Source organism: Uranotaenia lowii, chromosome 2, assembly GCF_029784155.1.
Source record: "Uranotaenia lowii strain MFRU-FL chromosome 2, ASM2978415v1, whole genome shotgun sequence".
NCBI classification, from domain to species: Eukaryota; Metazoa; Arthropoda; class Insecta; order Diptera; family Culicidae; genus Uranotaenia; species Uranotaenia lowii.
This window is the reverse complement of record NC_073692.1, coordinates 176,952,695-176,979,122: the sequence shown is the minus strand read 5'-3', so window position 1 is coordinate 176,979,122 and position 26,428 is coordinate 176,952,695. Positions and strand designations below refer to the sequence as shown.

The 26,428-nt window shown below is 40.7% G+C and overlaps 1 protein-coding gene across 5 annotated transcripts in view; it reads right to left on the bottom strand.

Moving 5' to 3' along the window:
- LOC129749574 (kinesin-like protein KIF21B) overlaps window positions 1-26,428 on the bottom strand; it is a 198,020-nt gene that overhangs the window by 12,779 nt on the left and 158,813 nt on the right. Inside the window, exons 7-17 of one of the 5 annotated variants that reach the window (XM_055744600.1) lie at window positions 24,989-25,454; window positions 24,684-24,886; window positions 22,028-23,976; window positions 20,930-21,373; window positions 14,200-14,340; window positions 13,230-13,380; window positions 13,057-13,162; window positions 12,761-12,944; window positions 12,053-12,694; window positions 2,190-2,544; window positions 1,174-1,351 (exon numbers count right to left, since the gene is read on the bottom strand). In XM_055744600.1, coding sequence (XP_055600575.1) covers window positions 2,421-2,544; window positions 12,053-12,694; window positions 12,761-12,944; window positions 13,057-13,162; window positions 13,230-13,380; window positions 14,200-14,340; window positions 20,930-21,373; window positions 22,028-23,976; window positions 24,684-24,886; window positions 24,989-25,454 — 4,410 coding nt within the window. In that variant the 3' untranslated portion in view covers window positions 1,174-1,351; window positions 2,190-2,420. Of the gene's footprint in view, window positions 1-1,173; window positions 2,545-12,052; window positions 12,695-12,760; window positions 12,945-13,056; window positions 13,163-13,229; window positions 13,381-14,199; window positions 14,341-20,929; window positions 21,374-22,027; window positions 23,977-24,683; window positions 24,887-24,988; window positions 25,455-26,428 lie in introns of all 5 variants that reach the window. The other 4 variants (XM_055744603.1, XM_055744598.1, XM_055744601.1 and 1 more) reach the window with 4 other exon arrangements.

Below are 26,428 nucleotides of genomic sequence, written 5' to 3'. Positions count from 1 at the left end.
ATTTATGAAATTGCGAATTGCCAAAGGTTCAAAAAACAGCTTTTTTAGAAAATTCGTCAAAAAGTCGATATTTCGCATTTTCAAAATTTTGTTGGTGTGACCTAAACAATTTTGACGATTCATTGATTGAAAAGTAGGTACGGTTTTTATAACACTGTTTAACATTTTTTGTGGTCATGCTCCTAAACAATTTCAAAAAAAAAATCCTTCTATTCAACGTATAGCTTCTAACTTCAGCTTCTTGGACACTGAGTAAAATTTCCTGTAGAGCATTCCGTAGCTGATCTACAATTTTTTTTCCGGATTTGTTTTCTTAGCCTTTGAATAACGGAAAACCGAATTGTTTTGGCTGATTAATGTCTGAGAAACATTTTTGAGTTACATCATGAGGTTTCCAAAACTATAAATTTTGAAAACAAGAGATAGAGCGGTTTTAAGTTTTAAGCGAGGAGTGTCAAGTTGGCACTCCAGGGACTGTAACGAGTAAAAATTTCAGGGACAGATAAGGATTAAAAAAATGTTGTCCGATAAAAGTCCGATAAGAACTTTAAAACATTTTAACTAAATTTATGGTAGAACGAAGTATACCGGGTCAACTTGTTATTTCAAAAACTACGACCAAGGTTTTGTATTTTAAGGTTGGCGAAACTTGAGTTCGTTGATAATTTTGAAAATTTATATTAATGAAAATGTTCGTTTAAATAGGAAATACAAATTTGAGTGAAATGTTCAGCTGATATCCATAAATAACAAGTTGATATTGATAATTTTTAGTAAAGAAGTAATAAAGAAAATAAATGTTAATGATGGTGTATCATTTTGAGCGCGAATGACAATGATCAAGCATAGAATATAGAAAATACTTGTGTAAATCTCGAAAGAAGTAGTGTTGATGAAGGAACATCAAAATAGAAACAGTTTTGAAGGTGAAATGTTTGACATAATAAGAAAACAAATTTAAATTTCATGATTTGTATACAATGAAAGAGAAAGATAGAATTGCCACGCCAGTCAGTAGAAGGTACATGATTTTCAGTGAGATGTGGTCAGATCTAAATGAAACGAAGGTGATCCAATACTCTTACAAGCATGATCGAATTGACATGATTTTTTTTTCAAACACAAAATAGTCACACTTAGAAAACATTTACGGTCACTGACAAAGTAACTTACATTTCGATGATTTGTAAAAATCCCACCATTTTTATTGTTTATTTGTTGGCTAGATTAGACACGATGAGCATCCCTGCTACCGCAATTGGTGTACCGGTTGAGAGGACAGAAAAAGAACACTACCATCTCTAAGCTCCACACTACGAACATTAACCAAATGATGAGTTTAGCCCATAACCTTTTGTTCGAAAAATGGATAGTAATTGAAATAAAAACAAACAAAAAATTTAAGCAAAAACCGAAAAAATATAAGAAAAGGCTAATGTTAGAAATAGGTCAGAATCAATCTCAACACATATCAATTGATAGATATAAATAGCTTCTTCCTGTTCGAAGTTTAGTAGTTTAAAATTGATTCCTCAGTAAAATGTGTGCTTTATTCCGTCTGTTCCTTAGCTAACCTGTTTTCCAATTCTGTTTTGTCCTGTACCTGAAAGTGGCAAACTTGAAGTTTGCTTCTAACCAGTCTGTTCATATCAATTTCACAAAGCTCGTAATCGATCGTACACCTTTTTTCTCCTAAACATAAGATCTTGATGAAAATGGATTACTGCACATTTTCGAAAATTTACAAGAAAGTTGTTTCTTTGCTAACTTAATTTTCATGAAAATTATAAACGAACATATCTTAGATCCACAGATTATCTTTGAAGGATCAATATCCTGGAGAGGTTGCTTCAAAACGCTGTCGTCAGAACCGGGATGAATAATTGAACTGCCAATAAAAATCCCGTGAAAAAAGCCGATTTTAGAAGTAAAGCTAGATATAATACTGTTAACATCAATTTCTACAGTAATCCATTCGTCAAGCCTTAAACCTACTTAAACCTTTATCAATTTGGTTAGTCTTTTCTATTCCAGCAAGCTCACACGATAATAAGACTCTTCATATGCCAATAAGTTTGTCAGTGATTTTGTTTCTGATATCATTTTAAAAGGACGTGATACTTTTTAATTGGAATCCTCAACTAGGAAGCCGTCGCTACTAGAGCAAATCCTAAATACTATAATCTCACCTGAGCTACTTTCTGGCTTGTTTTTTTTTGCATCGATCGAAGTATCATACGATTAGTTTAGTAAAGCTTGCTGGGCATGATATTTTCTAATTGCTGTTACTAGCTGTGTTTCTGTTAAAATGCGTTAATACTGTCAATAGCTCAGTTAGCTCGTGGCTGGGTATTAAATTGCGCTGTTTGTTAGTACTACTGCTTCTGATCGTTGCGGTTGCGGTTAGGAATGGCGGTCGATTAACGTTTAAGCTTGCTATTACCGCCTACCACGGATGCCCCACCACCAACACCACCACCTTCAGCACCGTTTAGCAGATCGGAGACGCTGCCGGAGAAACGCCACATCCGAACTATTCCGGTGCTGCAATTTTTTGTTTGATTTTTTTATAGAAAGCCGACATACAGATCATCACAATAACAAAAAAAGGGGGGAAATAAAATATAAATAAATATATAAAGGGTAATTTTGTTTCGATTTGTTTGATGGAATGAATATCATGGAAAAGAGAATGTTGAAAATGTAAGAACAATGTGATTCTTTAAATATCTGTTGGATAAATTTGCTATTTTGATAATAACATAAAAACATGCCTAAATGCCAAAATCTCATGGTTTATGTTAAAAAAAAACATCTAAATTGAAAATAATCATCATACGAAATATTTTAAAAGTAAAATGGGATTGTTTGGACTGAGTTAAAACGGAAAATAAAATGAAATAGTTATTTAAAAATAATATCAAGGATAACAATCAAGCAAAACTGTTATTAAAAGTTAATTGTTGGGAAATCTAAAGTTCAAAAGCATTGCAAACACACTGTTTCAGGCATTGCAGTACATTGTGTTTATGTTTCTTTGCAGTGTTAATAAATTATGTCATTTTTTGTCATTCAAATGTTTAGCATGAATGAATTTCGAAAACAATGATCGAAGGCGTAGCTATGTGAAATATTTCCACATCGTCAATCTCAATGAACAACACTGATACTCTCTCTTGGGCCATGCACAACGGAGCCGGCCACGTCCTCATAGTGAATGGATAGGTGGAGAAAGAGGTTAAACAAAATGATTTGTGCATTAGGACAGAGGTCACCTCCGCATTGAGGGTTAACGGATATGACAAGAAAACACTTTTAGCTAGTGTGATATAGTAGTTTAAATCCTATTATCAAGTTATTATTTGATTATAATTTCTTAACTGTTGTAAGTTAAAACCTAACTTGAAGTCACATTTTTTTGTTCTTCTTCTTGAATTGCAATAAATCTTTATCGGCGTTTTTGTCATGAATTGTTTTTTGAAACACGAAAGTTCTATCAGAAGCTCAACGTATCTCGCAAAGGCTTCGTGCCTCAAGCCGAAATGTGCCGGGACAAGGATCCTTATTAGATTGGTTTCGCAGTTACCTCATTGGACGTAAATTCTCTGTAAGATCAGGGGTGAAATTATGAATCCTATTCTATTCGAGTTACTCGTTTCGAGGTTTACTCGAATCGAATTAGAATCGGTATTACGTATCTCGTTCGAGTTCGTACTAGGTTTCGAGTAAACCGGGTAGTAGATCATCTCGAAACGTTCCATTCGAATCGAGCTCGTTCAAGATCGGTAAGGCCAAAGTCGGTCGAATCGAACGAAACTCGATTGTTTCGAGTTCCATAATCCCACCCCAGGTAACTCATGTTCCAAACGATTCTCTGGCACATCAGACGTGCCTCAAGGCAGCCAATTAGGCCCAGTAGTGTTCCTGATTTACTTCAATGGCGTGCCTTTACTACTTGACGGTCCAAAACTCGCCTATGCAGATGATCTGAAGCTTTTCTGCACTATAAACTGTTCTGGAGATACAGCGACAGTTTGACAATTTTGTCAAATGGTGCGACGACAACTGCCTGCCATTAAACCGCAAGAAATGCTCGGTCATCACCTTTTCCCGTAAACGACTCCCTGAAACTGCTGATTATTTTCTTGGAAACCAGATAATTGCCCGAGCAAAGCACGTGAATAATTTGGGTGTAATTCTTGACCAACAGTTGGACTTAAAGTCGCACCCTAGCAATGAAGTCGACAAAGCATCGAGAAGTTTGGGATTTATCTTTCGCGTGACTAAAGACTTCAAAGACATTTACTGCCTGAAAAGTCTCTATTGCTTGTCCGCTCAACTTAGGAGTATGCTTCTGCTGTATGGAGTACCTATTATCAGAATGATGCTGATCGAATCGAGGCCATCCAAAGACGCTTTATACGTTACGCTTTGAGACACTTGAATTGGCAAGATCCGTTCCACCTTCCTCGATACGAAAATCGTTGCTACCTCTTATCCTTGGACACGCTCCAAGCCCGGCGAGCTACCATTCGAGCACTTTTAGTCTCCGGCTTCAAATATAGATTGCCCCATGCTGCTGGAAACTATCAATTTGTGCGTTCAACTTCCAGGGCTAAGAGATCGGAACCTTCAGCTTTACATTCTTCTTCGCCAGAACAACTATGGAGCCAATCCTGATTGGTATTAATACAACATTCAACCGTTTTTCAGAGCTCTTCGATTTTGGTACCTCTAGGATAATTTTCAAAAGGAGAATTCTAGGGATGTTAAGAACTGTGTAGTCTGTAGTATATACTTTTTTGTAAATTTTACATGAATGTTACTTTTAAGTCTAATCATTAGGATCAATACGTGATCCGTTGATATATTAACAATAAACAATAAGGACGGAGGCATCCTGAAGGACAATTGTGAGGTGATCAAAGAGTGGAAGCAACACATCAATAAACACCTGAACGGCGCACATGCAGGAGACCAAGACGGTGAGGGAAGCTACATTGCCGGCGTAGCCAACGACGTAGAAGAGTCCGGAATCTTACTCCGCCGCCTAACGCCACAAGCAAACAGATTCGTGGGAAGTTATCAGGCCGGCTTCATGAAGAGACGGTCTACGGCGGACCAGTTCATCACACTACTGCAAATCCTCCAAAAATGCCGTGAACACCAAGTCCTTACACACCATCTATTCATCGACTTCAAAGCCACATACGACACGATCGACCGTGACGAGCTATGGAAAGTCATGGACGAGAACGGCTTCTCCGGAAAGCTGACCAGACTGACCAAGGCGACGATGGATAGAAGGCAGTGCGGATTTCGGGTGAATTGTTGAGTTCATTCGAATCGCGCAGGGGGCTTCGACAAGGCGATGGTGTCGGTGTTCAACGTGGCGCTAGCAGGTGTTATTCGATGAGCTGTGGACGAAATGCGGGGTACGATTTTAAACAGGTCCAGTCAACTTATCTGCTTTGCCAACGATATTGATATAGTCGGCAGCAGGCTTCCGAAAAGTACTGGCGAACGACAGTACTCTTGCGAAAGTCGCACATGCACCTCGATGAAAGCTTCCCGAATATTTCTTCCCCGACAGTTTTAAAAGGAGCGGTCGTGTGATGTACAGCGAGGCCTCGTTGTACTCCATGCGAGAGTTTGTTCGTGGGTATGAAAGTTTTTTAAGCTTCGTGACAGTTTTGGGAATATCTTCGTGACAGTTTTCCATGCGTTGAATTTCGCATGACAGTACTACTTACTTCGTCCGACTGTAGCCGAGATTCGCTCGGGCCGAGTTAATTTCGAACGAACGTATGAATTTTCCCTTGCTTGAAGCTACTGCGGGTGGTGATCACCCCAATCACCCTCCCCTTCCCTTTTTGCCTAACCTGCACCGGCATCACACATCGCGTTGCGCTTTGATCGTATGCTGCTGCTCGATGGCATCGTTCGATCTATTCGAACCGAGCACCAGCAGCGCATACGATCGGGAATGCGTACGGTATGGGCACGACAGTCACCCGTGACAGTCCTGCAAAAACTGTCACGCCCTCCAGCCGACAGTTAGGATGAAATTATTTTAGAAACAGGAGGCATGGGGGGATGAAAACCGAACTGTCGGTTGGGTTCGCTACAGCTTAAAGCACAACATTTTTGGTAACGCATGCTTTGAGCCGATTGTTCAGATACAGCCTGGGTTCTCGCACGTGTGCGATGTAGCCGAAGCATTACGATTCGTTACCGACGGTACAGCAGAGAACCGAGTGGTAAGGAAAACCGAAACAATTTGTTTGGCAAGAAAAAGGCTGTCATAGCAAAGCTGTACTTTTCGGAAGCCTGGTCGGCAGATCATCTGCGGCGGGGGAGAAGACCTACCGCAAACTGTCCAGTAAAAACAAGGACACGATCGACGGCGACGAGCTGGAGATAGTCGAGTGATCAGCGGAAGTCGTACCTTCTATGGACTTCAAAGTGTAACCTGTACACAAAGCTCATTAGACCGTTGTCCTCTGCGGGTACAAGACGTGCATATTGCTCGTGGAGTACATGCGCACCTTCGGAGTATTCGAGCGACGAGTGTTAAAAGCCATCTTTGGCGGCGTGCAGGAGAACGGGGTGTGGAGGCGAAGGATGAACCACGAGCTCGCGCGACTCTACGGCGAACCAGTATACAAAAGGTGGCGAAAGCTGGCCGGATACGCTGGGCAGGGCATGTTGCGAGAATACCGGACGACTGTCCTGCAAAACAGGTGTTCGCTACGAATCCGGCGAATGTGGGATGTCCGAGAAACTGGAGAACGGTTGCCAAGGACCGAGTGAATTTTAAGAATTATGTTCATCAAGTTATGTCGTAAGACGGAATACTATAAAATTAAATAAACGACTTACATTCGATTTCAACTATATAACGTTAGGGCTGCTTGAGACTGAAAAATACTGGCTTAAGATATCCGATGTTGCATGCCGTTGCCAGAACCTCTAGCTAGGTAATTGTCGGGTGCATACTAACCAAGGACGATTGCAAGCCGTTGAGAGCCTTTGCGAGCAGTTAACGTCATTTACACCATAACAACCTGCTTGTTTTTTTTTTTTTTTTTGTTTCGATTATAGTCGTTTTACCATCTTTATGGCATTCGCGACTTTATCAACGTAACAGTTGGCGGATCGTTATTGAGAAACTATCCGGTACAACTGTGTTCGATGTTTACTCTTGGGCTCGAACTCGCGGACATCGGCTCAGGAGAATAACAACCTGCTTGTGGCCACCTTCATGTGAACAGCGCGATAGCCCAATTGATGTGCAGCTCCTAAATCAATGCAACATGGCGCAGAAACTGCAGAAAATGGCCAAACCCTAAAAGTTACGCTTGTTTAAGCGGAAAACGAATTCTAACGCATGGAAGGAAACATCATGTTGATGTAGGGGAACTGGGTATAAAATGCGCAGTCGGGACAAGATGCGCCACCATCAGTATTTCACTAAACAAACATACACTGCCGGCCAAAAGTTTGGGATCACCCGCTAAAAAACATGCAAATTTTGATCGTTCATATCTCAGCCGTCTTAGGACATATTACAAATCTTCTGAACTCATTTGAGAGATAATGAGCAATAGCTATTTCGGATGCATTTTGCCCACAAATAATGTTTTAGTTTTGCACCTAAAACTTAACCTAAAGTTAGAGCATTTTCAAAAAAACGCACTCAATATTCGAAGCCGATCATCTCGCGATATGGTGGACCAAATTTCAAAATTTGAGTTGCATTAGAATCCTTATTCTATACTTCTCAAAACACAATCAAAAAATTTTGTGCAAAAATTTAAGAATGTACTTTTAATTAATAAAATAGACACTTAAGTTATCGTCCAAAAGTTTGGGATCACCCCTAGTATGGTGTATCGACCAAAAGTTTGGGATCATTTTTTCAAAAACATGCAAATTTATCTCATTCATATCTTTCTCATCTAACATCGTATTGCAGATCTGAAGGGTGCATTTGAAAGCTTAGGAATTGTTGTTTTTACGTAAATTCATTAAAAAATTATATTCTAAATCCATAACCATAAAAAATTCACAATCATATGTGTGAATTTTCAAAAAACAATTAGTTTCAAGTAAATTGTTTATTGTTATCACTTTAAAATATAATTTTTGTATGAATTTATGGAAAAACAACAATTCCTAAGCTTTCAAATGCACCCTTCAGATCTGCAATACGATGTTAGATGAGAAAGATATGAATAAGATAAATTTGCATGTTTTTGGCCAATACACCATACTGAGAGGTGATCCCAAACTTTTGGACGATAACTTAAGTGTCTATTTTATTAATTAAAAGTACATTCTTAAATTTTTTCACAAAATTTTTTGATTGTATTTTGAGAAGTATAGAATAAGGATTCTAATGCAACTCAAATTTTGAAATTTGGGCCACCCTATCGCGAGATGATCGGCTTTGAATATTGAGTGCGTTTTTTTGAAAATGCTCTAACTTTAGGTTAAGTTTTAGGTGCAAAACTAAAACATTATTTCTGAGCAAAATACATCCAAAATAGCTATTGCTCATTATCTTTCAAATGAGATCAGAAGATTTGCAATATGTCCTAAGACGGCTGAGATATGAACGATCAAAATTTGCATGTTTTTAGGCGGGTGATCCCAAACTTTTGGCCGGCAGTGTAGTTCAACATTTCTGAAAATGCCAGTTTTTTATATTTACACTTTTATGCGTCTATAAACATTTGTGGACCTTCTCAGTTTTCTAAATTGCGTAAATTTGAGGAAAAAAGAAAACAATTTTTTTTGGGAGCTTTTCTTGCAATTTTTCAACTTTTCTCGTAAGGAATTACAACATCTATCAGCAAAACATTTACCTGGCATCTGTTCCAATGATGAACATTGGTCTTGACAATAATCACACAACGAAAAATTTCCATATTCAATTATTTTTTCTATTATTTTAAACGATTTTTAATAAGCATGTCTGGGCAGGGCAAAACGCGCCATGTCCGTTTATCTTTAAGCATGTTTCATATTTGTTTAAATTTATATGCAGTTTTCATCACAACTATTTAAAGGATATTTATATGTTGAATTGGAAAACATAACTTGAATATAAACAAATATATTTAAAATTCCTAAATTTAATATACATTTAATCAACTATTCACAAGAACGTCAGTATATCTGGCAGCACTGCGCGTAGCAATACATTTTTCCATCTGTGAAGTTGAAAAGAAGTGTTTTTACCTGGCAAACACTTTCGGAGGCCCTTGAATTAATAAACACTTATTAATCGTTAAAAGGCGCGTTTGGGTACACACATATGCGCACTTTGCCTCAAACGAAATGAAAATCATACTTTAGAAAGCCTTTCAAAATTTAACGATTAAGACGTATATAATTGGTATAAGTGTTCCTGTTTGTATATTTCTGGTGAAGAACAGTCCCCTTTTCAAAACTATTGTCGTATTTACTGGATTGCATGGATAACATGGGCGTCTTACCCCCAGTTCCCCTACGGATCTACGAGGAATACTACAAAATCAAGCCATTATCTATGGTGTAAAGATCAATAAAAAAATGAAGACACTGGAAGTTCTTCGAAACATAACTATGGCTGATGACAAAACGGATATGGTGATGGTCCACAATCTATAGCAGCCTAAACATGTTCTTTTGACGATGAACCGTAAGAAATTTTTGTTTATTATAGGATCGTTAGGACAAACATGTGCCAGGATGTAATGATCGACAGTCGGTTTTGCTTTGAACGCCATGTTGAGTATTCCTGCAAGAAAGGGGCAATGATTAATACCTTTCAACCTATGCAGCAAAAGAAGAGTATTGTAGAGCGTGACCTCATCAATTATGCAATCAGTGGAGTGGCCTGACAAGCGGTCCCGAATAAACAGTGTAGCCTGTGGAGACTGTCGGAGATAAATGAACCAGCGAATTAAGAGCAGATATCCGGTCGTATCATGCGTATCATGCCTGGGAGGCCTCAGTTGCGAACAGATAGTAGCTATGGAATAGCTCACAGAGAGGAAGAAGGGGACAGCATCTAATTCGAGGGCCGGGAATTGGATAGGAAGAAAAACAGATAAGTAGACCCACTGGGACTTATTCTGCGACTCGAGTGACGTGACTCACAAAATTTCACGTCTTCGTCCTGACTTCAGAAAAGGCTTTAGAAAAGAAATTTGTGTATCGATGAGCTCTTGAGACCAATAACAGATCATATGAACGAAAATTTCGAGGCTAAAGAGGCTATTTGAGCCTGCAAAACGATATGAAATTTCGCAAGTCGCAGTCGAGTCGCAGAATAAGCCCCCGTTCCTGAGGGGTCACTGATGCTTCATGAAATACAACTACCGATTCGCCCCTCTGTCCGACTTGTGGTGTGGTGATACAGTTGAGTTGAGACACTCGAATACGAATTGGTATGCAATCGGCGATGAGTTTGCTCGGATTATGATTGCCTTGGAAGATGGAGTCTACAGCAGACTGCGAACGATGACTCAATATCCGGGAAGCACCTGAGTAGAGAGCATTCAATTTTACGGTTAAAGCTACAACTATAAGAAGCTATGTGGGTGAGACCTATACTTTTTTGCAGCGGATCCGGTAGGATCGGCGGTATTTCCCTGTCGGTGAGTACTCTCTGGATAAAGAGGCTCTCGACGCCGGCCGGGTGACCCTTTAAAGTCGGTGTAGAATATCGTCACCGTCAGGAAATATCCGAATCGTAGCGTGAAAGAACTGCTTAATGTATCTTGTGAAAGGCGTAAGGCAAATGGCGGACAAAAATCCATCGAGGCCAAAAATAAATCCATCGAGGCCAAAAAAAAGAAATGCCGAACGCTGTCGAAGTATAATATAACCCTACAAATTTGAGCAACACCTACGGTGTTGTTGATATCGTGGGAATGCCTTGTTGGTCGTAGGATATCTTAACCGATGTGACGTATCCGAGTAGTACCGTTCATCATGATTGAAGCTGCGTTGGATTAGACATGACCTCTGCAAATGTCATTTTAGTCGACTTATGATGAATTCTCCACCATGAAAAATTCCACCTTCAATCAATGCGTCTTGCTAGGTATTTAAGAAGTTCAGAGAGGTTGGCTGGGTTCGTTCGCGGATGTTGCACAAAAACCTATAGGTTACCCGAGTGGGATCAAAAGTCAGGGGTCTCATGTGTTCAGGATAAAGGGTTTAAAGTAGATTTGGTATACGTGGCAGGGTTGTCAACTGTTTTTCGAAAAAGTCTGGAAGTTTTAAAAAAAAGTCTGGAAGGGTGTGACCTTTTTTTTTGGTCGCCAGATCTCATTATTGTAGATAATCACTAATCGTATGTTTCTGTCACTATTAGTGTCACGTACTCTGTCTGACTCTCAATTCAACATACATCTTCGAAGCATTTGACATTATTAAAAGGTTTAAAACACTTTTGAAATCATAATTCATGAATTTTAATCATTTCCTACTATATTACACCATGACCAATTACAATTTTCATAGTTTATGCTCTAAACCAAAGGTTGAAATTGTCTGGAAGAAATGTCAAAAGTTTGGAAGAAATGTCAAAAGTCTGGAAGTCTGGAAACCTGAAAAAAATGTCTGGCGAAAGCCCAAAAAGTCGGGAAGATCCAGACAAAATCTGGAAGGTTGGAATCACTGATACGTGGGTCTAATGAAAGTTTTTTTCTGAGCGGCGCGAGTCATGAGACGACTCAAAAGACTTTCCCCTCCTTACCCAAATTGTCATTTAAGACGAAAAACGTCACCTTGGATGAGCTTTTAGTATTCATTAAAGACATAACGTTTCTCGACTGGAACACATATCTGAATAATGCGATGGGAGTATTTTGAGTCCTCTTTGAACCCAGAGTAGTAAACTGGAAAACTATAAATTTTGCATAATCGATAATTAAATGTACCAATACATAGAAAAAAAGTTTTGCTTGATTGAATCCCAAAAAAAATCATAAGAAACAGAACTTCATAAAAATGGTAGATATGAACGAGAAGTAAAACATAAATTTATACTCACTTTGAGGCGGTGAAGACTCGATTGTCGCTGGTGACGATATCGTTGATCGATTGATCCGTCTTCATCTCGGCTAGACTGTCACAATTTTTAACATTCCATAGGCGAATAACGCCACCACGACAGCTAGAAAGAAGAATGTCTCCGTAGATGGCCATCCCGGAGACCCACCCTTTGTGGGCATTGTTGAGCGACTGCTTGAGCTCTCCGTTTCGCAGGTCCCACCTTTTGATACCGGAGTCTCGGCTCCCGGAAAACAACTCGGCATCAATGCCGACGGCGTCTTTTGCCACAACCAGGGCCTGGACCCCGTCGTAGTGCGGGGGTTCCAGGTTAAGCAACGGGGGGACATTCCCACCCAGAGAATTGACTTCGAACACCTTGACGTAGTGGTCCTTCGAGCCGGTTGCCACCAGATCAGTATTGTTGGGTCCCTCCCAGGCCGTAAGACACATAACAGCCGCCTGATGGCCACCGGAAAGTCGCCCGAGGCAGGAAAACGTCCGCAGATCCCAGATGCGAACTTTATCCGAGGCGGCCGTGTACAGCTTCCCGGAGGCACCGAGTTTGAGCGCCGTAATCGAGCACTCACCAGGTATGAGATCCGACAGCGAGGCATTCGCCGGAAGAATTGATCCTGAGGAACTGTTGGCGATGGGGGAAAATCATTAGACGAGGTCGTTGAAGCTTAGGGAACTGTCTTGCACTTACCATAAGGTAATAATTGGCCGGATGTTACTGTCTCTGAGGTCCCAAACTTTGATGAAGGCACCAGAGGCGGAAAACAGGAGATTATTGGTACGGTCGCACTCGACGGCAGCCACCGGACCAAGATGGCCCGTTAGACAATGGGGGGTCGCACCGGTTCGTAAGTCCCATACCTTTACCGTGCGGTCTGAAATGAATGGTATGTTGTATACAATCTATTCAACTGTTACTCTGGAAACTCCGAGGTTTCTCTCCCTTAATTCGGGTTTGGACTTTAGTAAGAACATTGAGTTACATACCCGCAGCAGCAGTGAATAGCGTTTGATTGGAAACCCGAATCGAGAGAACCGAGTTGCTGTGACCCTCCACAACATGCGTACAGATCAGTGGAGATCCGGCCTTGAGCTGTAACAATTTTTCAAAAGAATAAATCAAATGTCAATTCGATTGTTTTAAGGAAGTAAAAAATTACCCTTCCAGTGTACTCCTTAATGTGACCTCCAGGTGAAGGATCTTGCGTTCCAGCTCCCAACCGCGAAAATACATCCCCGGTTGTGTCATCCCGGGAGGTGCCCCGACGAAACACCGGCGGCGAAGTGGGCGTGTCCCCGTAACTATCCTCACTGCATTTGTGGTGTTGTTGTTTTGGCGCAAGGATTGGTTTGGGTTTGGGTTATTTGTTTTGCAATTAGCAGCGGCAGCAGGCAGCAACATTTTTGAAGAAAGCGGTGTGATCCCGGATTTTTTGCATGGGTGCACGGTTTGGTTTGGTTTTTGTGTGTGCATTTGTGATGTTGCGAGCGCATGTTCAAGTTACGTTAGTTGCATTTGAACAAAGAAACGTTCATACGTACACATACACACGGTTATGGGTCAACATCAACGTTAAGGCAATACGATAAAAATAAAAACGAAATACAATACGAATGACATTAGATGATTTAACAGTTATACAGTCAAAAATGAATGGAAACGATGGTTATAGAAATTTTAACCAAAAAACTTATTTCGAAATTTATTACTAGTTTAGTTTAACATTTGTCACTAAACTATTGATTTCATTGTGTCAATTTTTTCAACAATAAACTTATGTCTCAACTGTAATGATCGCTAGGAGTAAGTAGAGCAACGTTATATTAAATCCGTAAGCTACAGTCATTAGAACATATAATACTGCGTCGTTTCAAGGATATCGCCGCGCAAGGAAAACAGCCGAAGGTTTGAATTGGTTTTCACTTATTACACCCCTGGAAGAATTGTAGGTAAATAATTTGGATTTTCTTGAATTCTTTGTGTTACTTATGGGGATCATTCTCAGAGTCCTACACTTTTTTTCAACTGTCTAATTGTTTGTAAATTTCCGAAAAGAAGACTCCTTACTTAATTTTACCTTGAATTTTTTTTTCTATCAAAAGATATTGGAATTTTGAAACGATACTTACATGCCGGGCGAGGTTTTGTTCGGGAAGGCCCGCCGGGAGATCCGTGGCGAAGATGGCGCCACTGGTTCGAACGATTTGCGCGTCAGCAGCGGCGAAGCGGTACTATTTTGGCGGGAGATGCTTGGCACTGGTTGAAGTCCTCTGTTGAAGTTTTCCGATTATTGTATCAGCGAATGAGGGATGTGTGTGATTCGTGTAGGTGGTGTGGTTGGTCGTCGAAGATAGATGAAATGATAGGCATGATTTTGTTATTAGTTTTTCTAGCAAATGTAGTAATGATAAAACACATTCTAAGGGAAAAGGTTGAAAAACATCGTTTTTGAAAGTATGTTCATGGTTTAAATTTATTTTCACAAAAAAAAATTGGAACTACATATTTCAAGGGAAACATTCATACATATACAGTTGAAAAACATAGGCATTGGTTTAGAGAAGTGCGGTGGAGCCTAAGCGCACAGAAAGTTTTCTGCAAAATATAGAGAGATAAAATTACCATTATTACGAGTTCGAATTTTTGGCGAACAAAGATCTCAAACTGCGCAGGCTGTTAGGTGAACTAGGCTTTTTAAAAACAAAACAACTACTACAAATATCACTTAACCTTCAACGATGTCTGCTACACTTAAAGGTGTGTTTAATGCAGACCGGAAATAAAAAAAAAATGATCAAGACGAGCGCTATCATCAACGCCAAGGGCTCCAGTTATGGACTTTTGATATCAGTATTCATAGGTTTATGAAGAGTCCAGCAATGACTCCACTAAAATACCTTCGAGCCGGAGTCATCGGAAGACCGTGAGTTCCAAAAATTATTCAATGTTCGTCTAGCTAAGGACCTTTGAAAGGACGTCGAGTCGAGACACCGTTTAAAGATCGTTTAACCAGATTTTTGTAAGGAAGGTGTTCAAATAAGGAATCCCCTAGAAGTCTACAGTCTACAGGCAGATGTCATTTGAAAGGTCGTGAAATGTTTGCGGACAGCATAGAGCTCGGCAGATCATTGAACTAGAAATCAACTGAAGGTCAATGAATCCAGTTCCACTAGAAGACTTTTGAGCCAGGAATTCATTGGAAAGTCTTGAAGCTGGGTAATCATTGGATGGTAATCGAACTGGAGCGTTTTCAAGGTCGTCGAATCCAGGTATCTTCTGAAAGATCGTCGGGTCGGAGCCTGGTAATCCAGCCTGGAAGTTATCAAAAAGAGGCTAGGTACCACTGGAAGGTCGTCGAGTCAAGATTCAACGAGAAAGTCGTCGGACAGGAAACTAAGCAAGGTCAACGAGCCAGGAGCTATCGAAGGTCAACGACGTATTGGTAAGTCATGTGGTTGGAAATTGGTAAAAGGTCGTTTAACTAGGAATCCACTGGGAGGTTGGATTACTATTGGAATGTCGTCGAGCAATAAATCAAGTTAAAGGTGGTCAGATCTGAGATATTTTGGAGGTTGTAGAAGTTTCGAGAGGTGGTTGAGCTGAGAGCCACTGGAACATCGTTGCACAAGAATCCAAGGCCGTCGAACTGGGAAGAAAACCGAGAACTGATTGAAAGGTCGACGAGCCACTGGAAGGTCGTTGGGTCGGGGCCATTTGGAAGGTTATTGAGCTATTGAAAGTTGCTCGAGCTGGGATTGGGAACCATTGGAAGATCGTCGAATCAGGATCCAATTAGAAGAATTTTAGACCGGGAACCAATTGGATAGTCGTTGTATTAAGAGCTATTGGCAAAGAATCCATTAAGGTCGCCAGAACGAGGAGTCATGGAAGGTCATCAGGCCGGAACCATCGGACAGTCGTAGAGCTAGGAAATCATTGAAAATATATCGATTTGGGAACCAGGTAGGTCGAAACCATCTGAAGATCGATGGACCGTTCAATGTCGTCAAATTAGGTTTCTACTCTACTGAAAGAGATCAAGCCGGTGCAATTTGACAGGTCGTCAAACCTGATAGGCGATGGGAGATCGTTGAGTCCAAGACACTGAACGAGCGTCGGAGCAGGAAAGGTCTTCAGTTTAGCATGCAACTAGAAGGCCGTCGGACTGGATTCCAACTCCAACTGTAAATCCAACAATAATGTATTCGGACAAGGTTACCTTGTACGTATTCAGATACTACTTCTGATCGAAATCTCAGTGACTTTGTTGCTGAAGTTTTGCTTGTAAGTTTTCGAAAAGTTGTCACCGAACCTGTAACTTTTTATAAGAATTGAATTCAGTATTGATCTTGATTATCTCTAGGACTTCTTCGAAGAAACGCATTAAGCGTCCGTATTCGGTTGTCGAACTACTGATTTGTTGGCTTTTCTGGTTGACGCTTTTAGGTGAATTTGAAATCAAATTAAAACAATTCTTTTGACGTTTCGGTCTACTACTTTCAGCCATCCTCAGAAAACATTTGTATCGCCGCGTGCTTCCTGAACAATTTACTGACATCTTTTCTGAGGATGGCTGAAAGTAGTAAACCGAAACGTCAAAAGAATTGTTTTAATTTGATTTCAAATTCACCGAAAAGCATCAACCAGAAAAGCCAATAAGAATCAACGGTGATCATACTCGTTAACAACTACTGATTTAGGATCCGTTGGCTTCAAATTTTAAACAACTAGTCGAGTCAGATAGATAGTTCACTTTGAACACCTGCATTGATTGAATAGGCTTACCGTAAACGTGGCCTAGCCTAGTTCCCATACTCTCCTAGTTGCTGATCAAATTTCGATATCGGCAGAAATTCAAGAGTGATGCTGCATCCCGTTTCAAGATCTTGATCTTTATTATTAGATCAGGACCACGATCAGGATTAGAATCCGGATTACGGTAACAACCAAGATATGCTCCAGAATCGGGACTAGGATGAGGGTCAAGTTCCAAATCAGGATCAGAACCAGAATCACGATAAAGATCGGGAAAAGAATTAGGATCCGGATTCCCAATTAAAATCAAAGTAAAAATCAGGATTTGAATCCGAATCAGGATCAAGTTATAATATTTACTATAAAATAAACATCAACAAAAAAAGATCGTCTTCATTCTACATCTAGTCATTTTTTGTTTCTTTTCTGTAAACACGTCTTCGTTTGTCCCAGAAAAGTATTATTGAAAAGACACTCTGACCAAACGCAGTGATCTGATCTAGAGGGGATGATTCTGAAGGCTTACCGGAATCAACTCCATACCAAATCATTATTCTTCTGGCACCAACTTAAATATGTTTTGAGGGAGAAAAATGTTCAAGATGGGTAGAGATTTTTCCTGCATTTGAAGGCTCATGACCTACAAGCCTTTAGCAAGTAGGTATCATTACTTTTTCGCTCTGTTCCTTAATGTCTCGAAAATCGCTGGGACAACATTTTGCGGGTATGCGTTAAAGCTTGCCCTGACCTTCATAACTTTGCACTTATATTTGCATTGGATTTCTACGGCAATCTGTTAAAATAGTGGATATGGATTCTTAGGATTACAGCTCATATATAGAAATTTTGATCCTCAGGTAGATTATTCAAACAACTTGATTAAATATACAGTGAGGGGCAAAATAAAGTGTCCAAATTATTTTTTTTTCAATTTCTTTTATTTTTCTGGTTAATGTTCACCGAAAACACATCGTAATCATTTTTAAAATATTGTTTGTTATGTTCTTTTAATTTTTGTTAATGTTGGGCTGGTAAAAAAGATAGTTTTTCTGACAGAAAAAAAAATCATTAATATTAAAAAAAAAAAAATGGGCAATATAATTTCGATAAGTTTCCATCGCGAGGCCCCTCGAATTTGTTTGTTTTGTGTATTTTGACGTTTCATAAACAACTGACTTGGCTCTGGAGTATTCAAACAGGTGTCTACACCCAAAATAATTTTCACTTAAAAAATAAGTGACATCTGTAGTGAATTCTCGCCATACGTAATTTCATTTGAATTTTAAGTGATGGGTCAAGTGAATTCACTTAAGTGACCGGTCAAGTGAATTAAACTAGGAAATTCGAGTGAAATTTATCTGAGTTTCTAAGTAAGTTTCTAGTTGATTATCTCACGTATTTTTAAATAAAAAAAGAACATTTATAGAACACCACTTCGATTTCAAATACTTACATTACGCTTTCACCATAAATTTATGATTGGAAAATTCCATCGTAATCCCAAGGCAGATCGATTACTGCGGATAGTGCGACTTCTAAATCTTCCCTGCTGCAAACCAGAAAATCTGTCCAGTTCAACCCACAAGCTGAAACATGATAACACCTTTAAATAACTTATCCTCACATCACGTTTAACACAAACTACCGCCAAAATCGCCTAGTAAAGAATTGGGAAAATCCAAATCCAGCATAAGCTTTAAACGCTGCTCTTTAAAATTTACCATTTTGAACTCTGAAAATAAACACAACCGACCCGACATTCACTTGGAATTCAAGTGATGGGGAAGTGAATATTTTCCTCACTTCAAATTCAAGTGACGACTGAAGTGAGTGTGGAGGAATTCACTTGAAATTTAAGTGACTGCCAAGTGAAATGTACATATATGTCGCACTTGAATGGAAGAAAATCACTGGATCCTTGTTTTCAAGTGAAAAATCATGTGTATTTTAAGAGTGGATTTGGGTTCAGTGTACTTTCGAATAAGTTGTAAAATATGGAGAACGCCTAAATTTTTGGTTCCATTCCGTTGTCCATCCAGAAACTGGTTGTTCGTGGTGTGAATAACGGTCAAACGCACCGGGAAGTGGCCAAACACTACGAAATCAGCAAGACAGCGGTATCAAAAATCATGAAGAAGATGAAAACGTTCGGATCGGTGGTGGATCGCCCGGGAAGAGGACTGAAGCCCAAGACAGATGCCAGAACGGACAAGAAATGTCATTCTTGAAGTGATGAAAAACGCAATAATAACGATCCGGCAGATACAGGAAGAGCTCCAATTTTCGGTATTGCGTCGTACTGTCCGTCGCCGCATCCATGCAAAGGAGTGCCATAGAAAGATCGCAGTGAGAAGGCCTTTCATAAGCCAGGTGAACAAGGCTAAGCGGCTCAAGTTCGTCAAGGAACACGCCGATAAACGGCTCGAGTACTGGAAAACATTGTTGTGGGCCGCCGAATCCAAATTCGAGCTATTCAACCGGAAGAAGCGGGATCATATGTGGCGCAAGTCGGGTGAGGAGCTCCAAGACCGCCATATCCAAGTAACAGTCAAGCACGGAGGAGGTAACGTGATGGTGTGGGGGTGCTTTTCTTGGGGTGAGGTGGGCAATTTGGTAAAAATTGACGGAATCATGACAGCTGAGTCATATTGCAATATCCTGCGGGAAAACCTCGAGGTATCCCTCATCAAGACAGACCTCGAAGAGCGCTTCGTTTTACAGCAGAATAACGATCCGAAGCATTCGGCCAATCTGATGAAGTAATTTTCCCGTTCCTGCCGCTTCAAACCCCTTGAATGGTCCCCACAAAGTCCTGATCTGGACCCCATCGAAAATCTGTGGGCCATCCTCGATGCTCTGATTGATAAGACTGGTGTGACAAATTAAAAATACTTATTTTGATGCCATGGAGCATGCGTGGGAGGAACTCGACCCACAACACTTGCACAACCTTGTTGAAAGTATACCGAAGCATTTGTAGGAGGCGTTGAAGGCCGAAGGAGGCCATACCCATTATTAAATCGTTCTTGTTTGCCTTCAGTTTGAATCAATTTGAAGCTGTACCGATCTGGACACTTTATTTTGCCCCTGTTTTTTTGGAATAAAAACTGTTTTTTTTTCATCTATCAGAAAAACTTTTTTTTAACAGCGCAACATTGACAAAAATTGAAAAGAACATAATAAACAATATTTAAAAAATGATAACGATGCGTTTTCGTTGAATTTTTACCACAAAATAAAAGAAATTGAAAAAAAATTATTTGGACACTTTATTTTGCCCCTCACTGTATAGAAACTTCGCAAAACTTCTCGACCAAAACTCCTCTGGACTAATTTTCTTGTGAAACATATATTTGTTAGAAAAAAAAAACGATTTCGACCACACAAACAAAGTTCTGCACGAAATGTTAGTAGTACTATTCTATGCACATTTTCTACAGAAGAATAACGCTTGAGGAAAACTGCAAAAACAGATCTTATTATAGAGAAAAGTGTGAAATTTACTCAGCAGAATTGGTATTATTTGGCCGGAGCTTCCGACGGCATTAGCAGCTGCTCCCCGATGATGGTACCCAGCACATTCTCCACCATACGTTTGAACTCGAAAAATGGCTGCAGCGGCAAGAGGCGATACATCTGGTCCACAGTGTCCAGAAGGCGAAGCAGCATTTTTCTACACATAGACAGGCACAGTGGGGCACAGTTTTTGGAGGCAGAAAGGAATAGTAGATATAGGTGTATAAATTTGGATTTACGGCTGGCGCTTTGGTAGGGTAGTGGTAGCTAATTCGATTGCCCCGACTTAGATTTGGCAACTTCGTTTGAAAACGGATCAAAACCAAGCTGCTGAAGTACGTATGTCTGCGAACCAATGCCAATCGAGTGGCTGAAAGCTTCCCATGCAGTAGTGTTATGCGAATCGACAACCCTGGGTGGATTGTGTGTTTAAAGGTATTTGGTAACAGTTGGTCATTGTCAATTCGTCGGGAACGAAAAGAAAGATCAGATTATTCATGAACACACTTTCAACACATTATTCATTGAAAAAATGGATAGAGTCTCGAGTCAATGAGAGAGAGAGGCAGGTTAAAAGACGATACTTACTTCAGGGAGCCTGGAGCACTTGGTACTCGCGACAGGGGAATAAAGCTGCGCCCAGAGGCAGAAGCACTTCCGTTGCCAACACCTGCGGTGTGACTGGTGGCCACAGGCAGTGAAGTCGGTTCCACCGATGATGAGGCGGCTGTGTAGGAACGGGTCATGCCAGCCCCGCTCATTGAACTGGCACCAAAGTTGTAGCCGCCACCATTCTCGTCCTGCGGAGAATGTTTGTTCGTGTCATCGTCATCTGCCGAATCCTCCATATAAATACAAATACCCACTTTCTCTAGTTTGTTCCCGAGGGCCACGGTCGTCGGGGAACCACCTGACACAACCTCCGGCAGGTAGCCCCGACCACCACCCGGGCTAGAGTCTGAGCCACCGACGGCCGAGGGTCTTCGTCTTAGCTTGGAGGAGTTTCTGTAGGTGACAATGTTATCGTTATCGCTGAAGTTCGAGTTTGAGAAGTGTTGTTGTGATGAGCAAATATATATATTTGAGACGAATAAACCGATTGAATATATTTTTGAAAACGGAAAAGGATAGGAAAAAAAAGAGAAAACCATAAGAAAACTAAAAATGTTTCTAAAACTTAAATAAAAATCGTTAATTAAAGCACCAACATAGTATAATTTAGTATAACTTAAGACAAATCCATTACAAACAGAGAAATTTCGCTTAGGTGATGTGAGTGGGTGTGTTCTGTACTTCATCTTAAATTTGAATGAAATCAGTTAGATATGATGGCTTCATAGAGGTAGTTCTTTTTGCGGATTCGTTTACTGACTTGAACGTTGCTTCGGCTAGGAAAATTGGTTAGCAAATACATTATTAGATCAAATCGTTTCGATAAGGGTGATTTTAAGAAACATAAATTACAGGGTTATTGAACGCTTTGTACCATAAACAAAATTCACCTTTCATTTTAAAGATATATCGTAAGAAGTTTTAAGTTCAATACCAAGCAAAAAACTACCAGTGATTTTCTAATTGAATAAAATGTGGTCTGGTACAAAACGATCAAAACGTTAAGAGATTATCGCACCCACAACCGTAATATTAGATCAAATGCATTTCATTAATCAACAGCAGAATACTCACATCTCGGTGCTGCTGCTAGGCGATGGGCTCCTCGTGCGGGTGTTAATAACGTACTGCCCATTTTCCTCGGAGCGATCATCGTAGCCGGACGTATTGCCACCATCACCGTTGGACAGAACAGCCGAATGCAACATCGAATTAATGGTCATGTTGTTGGAATTGGCCGAACTGAAGCTGGTATCCGATAGCGTAGCGGCCGGCGTTTTGGACAAAATGTGCTGCAACAGCTGCTGCTGGATGCTGCTATCCTGCTGAACTTCGTTGAGCAATGCTTCACGCTCTTTCAACCGTGTCTGGGTGACAGCCGCATCGCATACATGAGAAATCGAGGCACCGGTTAACTTTTCCAGCACAAATTTAGCTTCCTCCATCGAACGGATGCTCTCGAGAATGTTTTGCATTTGGTGCTGTTCCGACGCCGATTCTTTGCCCTCTTCCAGTTCCATAATGGAATGTTGAATTTGGGTAATGTTTTCCTGAATGTAGTTCATGTTAGCCATGACGGTGTCCTCTTCGGACACAAGTTCTGCTGGATCGCCGAGACCGCGTCTGGAGCGAATATTTGCGAGGTCACGACTAAGGCCATCTCTTTCCTGTAGCAGTCGCTCAAGCTCTCGTTCCAGCTCGAGGACTGCTTGTCGACTCCTGGCAGCTCTAGTTATAGTCCTTTGGAGCATGTCCCATTTTGTATTGAGATTCTTCGTATTTTGTAAAGCATTTGATTTGTTGTTCGGAAATCGACCAGCGACTTTCATACTCATGACACCGCGTTGTGATTTACGTAAATTTGAAACTTCTTCAGTTTTCCGTTTCAGAACCTGATCCTTGGCTGCTCCTTGAGCTTGTAGCGATTTTATCATGTTGACCTGTTTGCGACTTTCCTTTCTCAGTTGAGCAATCTCTCGCGTCTTACGACTTTCCAATTCTTTGTGCTTATTGTTCTCATCCTGTATCTTCCTCATTAAGCGTATCTTTATCTGCTTCAATTCGGTAAGTTCACCTCGAAGCGTTTTCAGTTGAGCATCCTGCGCCTGCAGTTCCCTCTGCTGCCGCAAGTGCTCACGTTGTGCCATCTGTAACTTTCGCAGCTCTCGCTGCATTTCATTCAACTTCCTTTCGTATTCCTCTTTCACCTTACGAACTCGATCGTTTGGAACACCTCCACTCGAAACACCTGGTCCACTCATGTTTGCTAGTACTTGATCACGCTCTTTTTGAGTACTCACAATTTTAGCATTCAACACATTTAACTTATCCTCATACTGTTGGCGCATCACCTGCATTCGCTGCTGGGATAGCTCCAACTGCTCGATCAATTTAGTTTTGATCTCGATATCCGAGCTGATATCATAAATCTCTGCCTGTAATTCTCCAGTTTTATCATCCGACTCGGTATCCGAGTCTGTATCGGTTGCCTCATCAATCAAACTATTTTGACTGCTTTCATTCTCCAAACCCGGTAAGGATCGGGACATCAACAACTCCCGTTCCTTTTCCAACTCCCTTTTCGCCATATTGATTACCGTTTCCGTAGTATTTTCGATAAACGAATAATTGCTTTTCAATGCGATCTTGGATGGACTAGCTTGGGCCTTCTTCAACTGCTGGAACATTTGTTCCGATTCGATAAGCTTGGCCTTCAACTTTTCAATTTCACTAATGTAACCCGCGACGAGCTGCTGCATAGCTGAATGTCGACCTCCGTCTCCATCGCCATCTTCACCGCTATTTTCCCCACCACTTCCGTGGCCAGCTGTACTTCCAGACGACCAGCCGGACAGCGCATACTGAGCCTGAAGGGTGGCATTCTTGTCCGTCAGAGTATTGATGGTTTCCTGCATCGCCTTCAACCGCTGCTGAAGTCTTTTGTTGTCCTGCATCAGCATAGCATTTTCCAGGAAGGTATCCGAAATAGCTGCGTTACCCTCGGAGTCAATGTTACGCTTACCCTGCAAACGAGAAGGCGCAATTACTTGTATGGTAACAGATACTTAAAGCTGCCTTTTTTGTGGCTGGTGTAATAACTAGCAAATTAGACTGTTAACACTCTATTTTCAGATTTAATTGATAAGTTTGTGGCGACGAGGCGACATATTCTAACCGCGACAAATTAGAATGGGCTTTAATAAGTATGTGCAGAATAGAGGAACAATCGTCAACACATTTATGGTTGTTAAACTGATTTCATCTTAAATGCCTTGTGTTCAGTTTAACAAAAATGATAAACGAATTGAGCAGTCTTAACATTAAGGAATTCCACCTTATAACTTTGAAAAATTTCACTTCATTTCCTGATAAAACCACGTTAATGTGAATATCTTACTCGAAACATGTTTAAAGTATATTATAAATGTACTTCATTTCAAACTAGCTTTAAAGTAACTTCGAAATGGCTTGAAGTAATTCGTCATATTTAAACGATGCAATTCGTCACGCGAGCCGCAAACAACAGATCTAATCACCCGACGACGACTCAACTGTCGCAACAAATTAATGTGCAAACGTCCGCAAAAGGTGGTTCTTAAATTTCCAACGAATCGAAGCGAAAACCGCAAAATCATTTAAAGCCTTCGCCTCCTGGTCTACACCCTGCCAAACCTCACTATGCAACGAAACCCGCGCAACGGAAAAGCAACAACTCAACAAAACAACCAACCTGTTTGTACTCGAGCAGCTCCAGCTGTAGTGCCGCAATTTCACGCCTCAGCTGTGAGATCGTACGCGAGCTCTGGTCCTGATTGATTTGTACTTTGTTTTTGATGTTACGGGCCCGGTTCGCGTACTTGAGGGTGTTGAGGGTTTCCATAAAGTCTCGATCACTCGGCGACACGCATGCAATCATGATCGTTTGACTGTTTCCTGCAAAATAAGGCGAGAGAAAAACAAGAATAAATATTAAAACCGGACAGGACGGTGACGATGGGTTGGGTGATTAATGACTCGGTTTTGCCCGGAACTTACCACCCAGAGAATCTTGCAGCAATCGGGTCAGCTTCGAATCTCGGTACGGTACGTGTGTCACTTTTTTAGCTTTGTCCCCGAGTGCAGATATCACGTTGCCCAGAGCCAGCAAACCGCAATTGATTGAGATTCCTTCCCGGGCCCGCTCTCCGGTGGCACCGGTTCGTTTGAGCCGCTCTGAGCCGGCCAAATCTACGAAATGGAATTTGGACGTTAGCGTTTCCAGATCGCCTTCTGGGTTGCCACATTCCTCGGCACTCATTACTCGCTGCCGCCTGATGAGGATGGTGAAGAGAGCATGACTTCGGGAGGATTGCTCGTTCATTTGGGTGGAGGCCGTCGTTCGGGCCAATGCACCCTGCTGCAGGCAACGCATAGCATCCTGTGGCCCGGTAAGGGGTTTGATGGTGGCGCCAGCGACGGAAATTCCCCCGCTGGCGTCCTCGTGGATTTTGTAGATACGGCCCTGTGGAAATGGTATGATATTTTATTACCTTCTTACATTGAGTATAACACGATTTTTACATATAACGAATTCTACTGTAAATGTACCTGATCCGCCCTTTTAATGCTTTACGAGCAATGTGATAGCTTACTAATCTAGAGTGCAATAAAATATGTTTGGCTCAAAAACTGTGAATTAACCGATACAAATGCTTACAAACTATAAATAGAAATGCTTTTAATCTTGGCTCTCTGTTCCTATTCTTGGCCCTCTTTTCCTATTCTTGGCCGTTCTTAGTTCCAAAAGTTTGCCCTCATTCGAATATGGACATCACTAATAAAACAAAAGCATATGAACTCATTGATAGTTCGCGATAAGTTCGCTTCTAAGGATTGCACTTCGATTCCTATGGAAGAACACGTAAGAGTGAATAGCATTTTTTAACTCTTACAAAAAAAGGCTTTGAAGATTTAGTGGAACATGGATGAACGAAAACTGGTTAAGCGATGAACCTCTTAAGTTAGAGAAATCGCCACATCCCATGATGTTCATATCCCAGAACCTCTATAAATGAGAATGTGAAACTACAATTTAAGCTAAGGTACATCAAGTGTATAACAAAAGGAGAAGAGATCTATATGATAGATTTCTCTTTTTCGTTATCTGCACTGAGAAAACGAACATCTTTCATGTCGTTTACATAACAGCTGGCAACTAAAATTTTGGAGTTTTTTCGAGGTCCAAATTCTTAAACATAAACGAGCTTAGAGAAAAATGAGAATATGTATGTGATGAATCTCATCACTATTGGTCACCCTGAGATGATGATAACGCCGTAAAGTAGACTAGCAGGCTAGCAATTTATTCACGCTATAATGATGCCAGTTGTTCATTCTTTTGTAGTTGTATTAAGGCAAAAGACAAAATAAAAATCCCCTTTGGTTTTTACTGTTCCCGGAACAACAACTGTTCTTTTCCCTATCTGAAATGGTCTG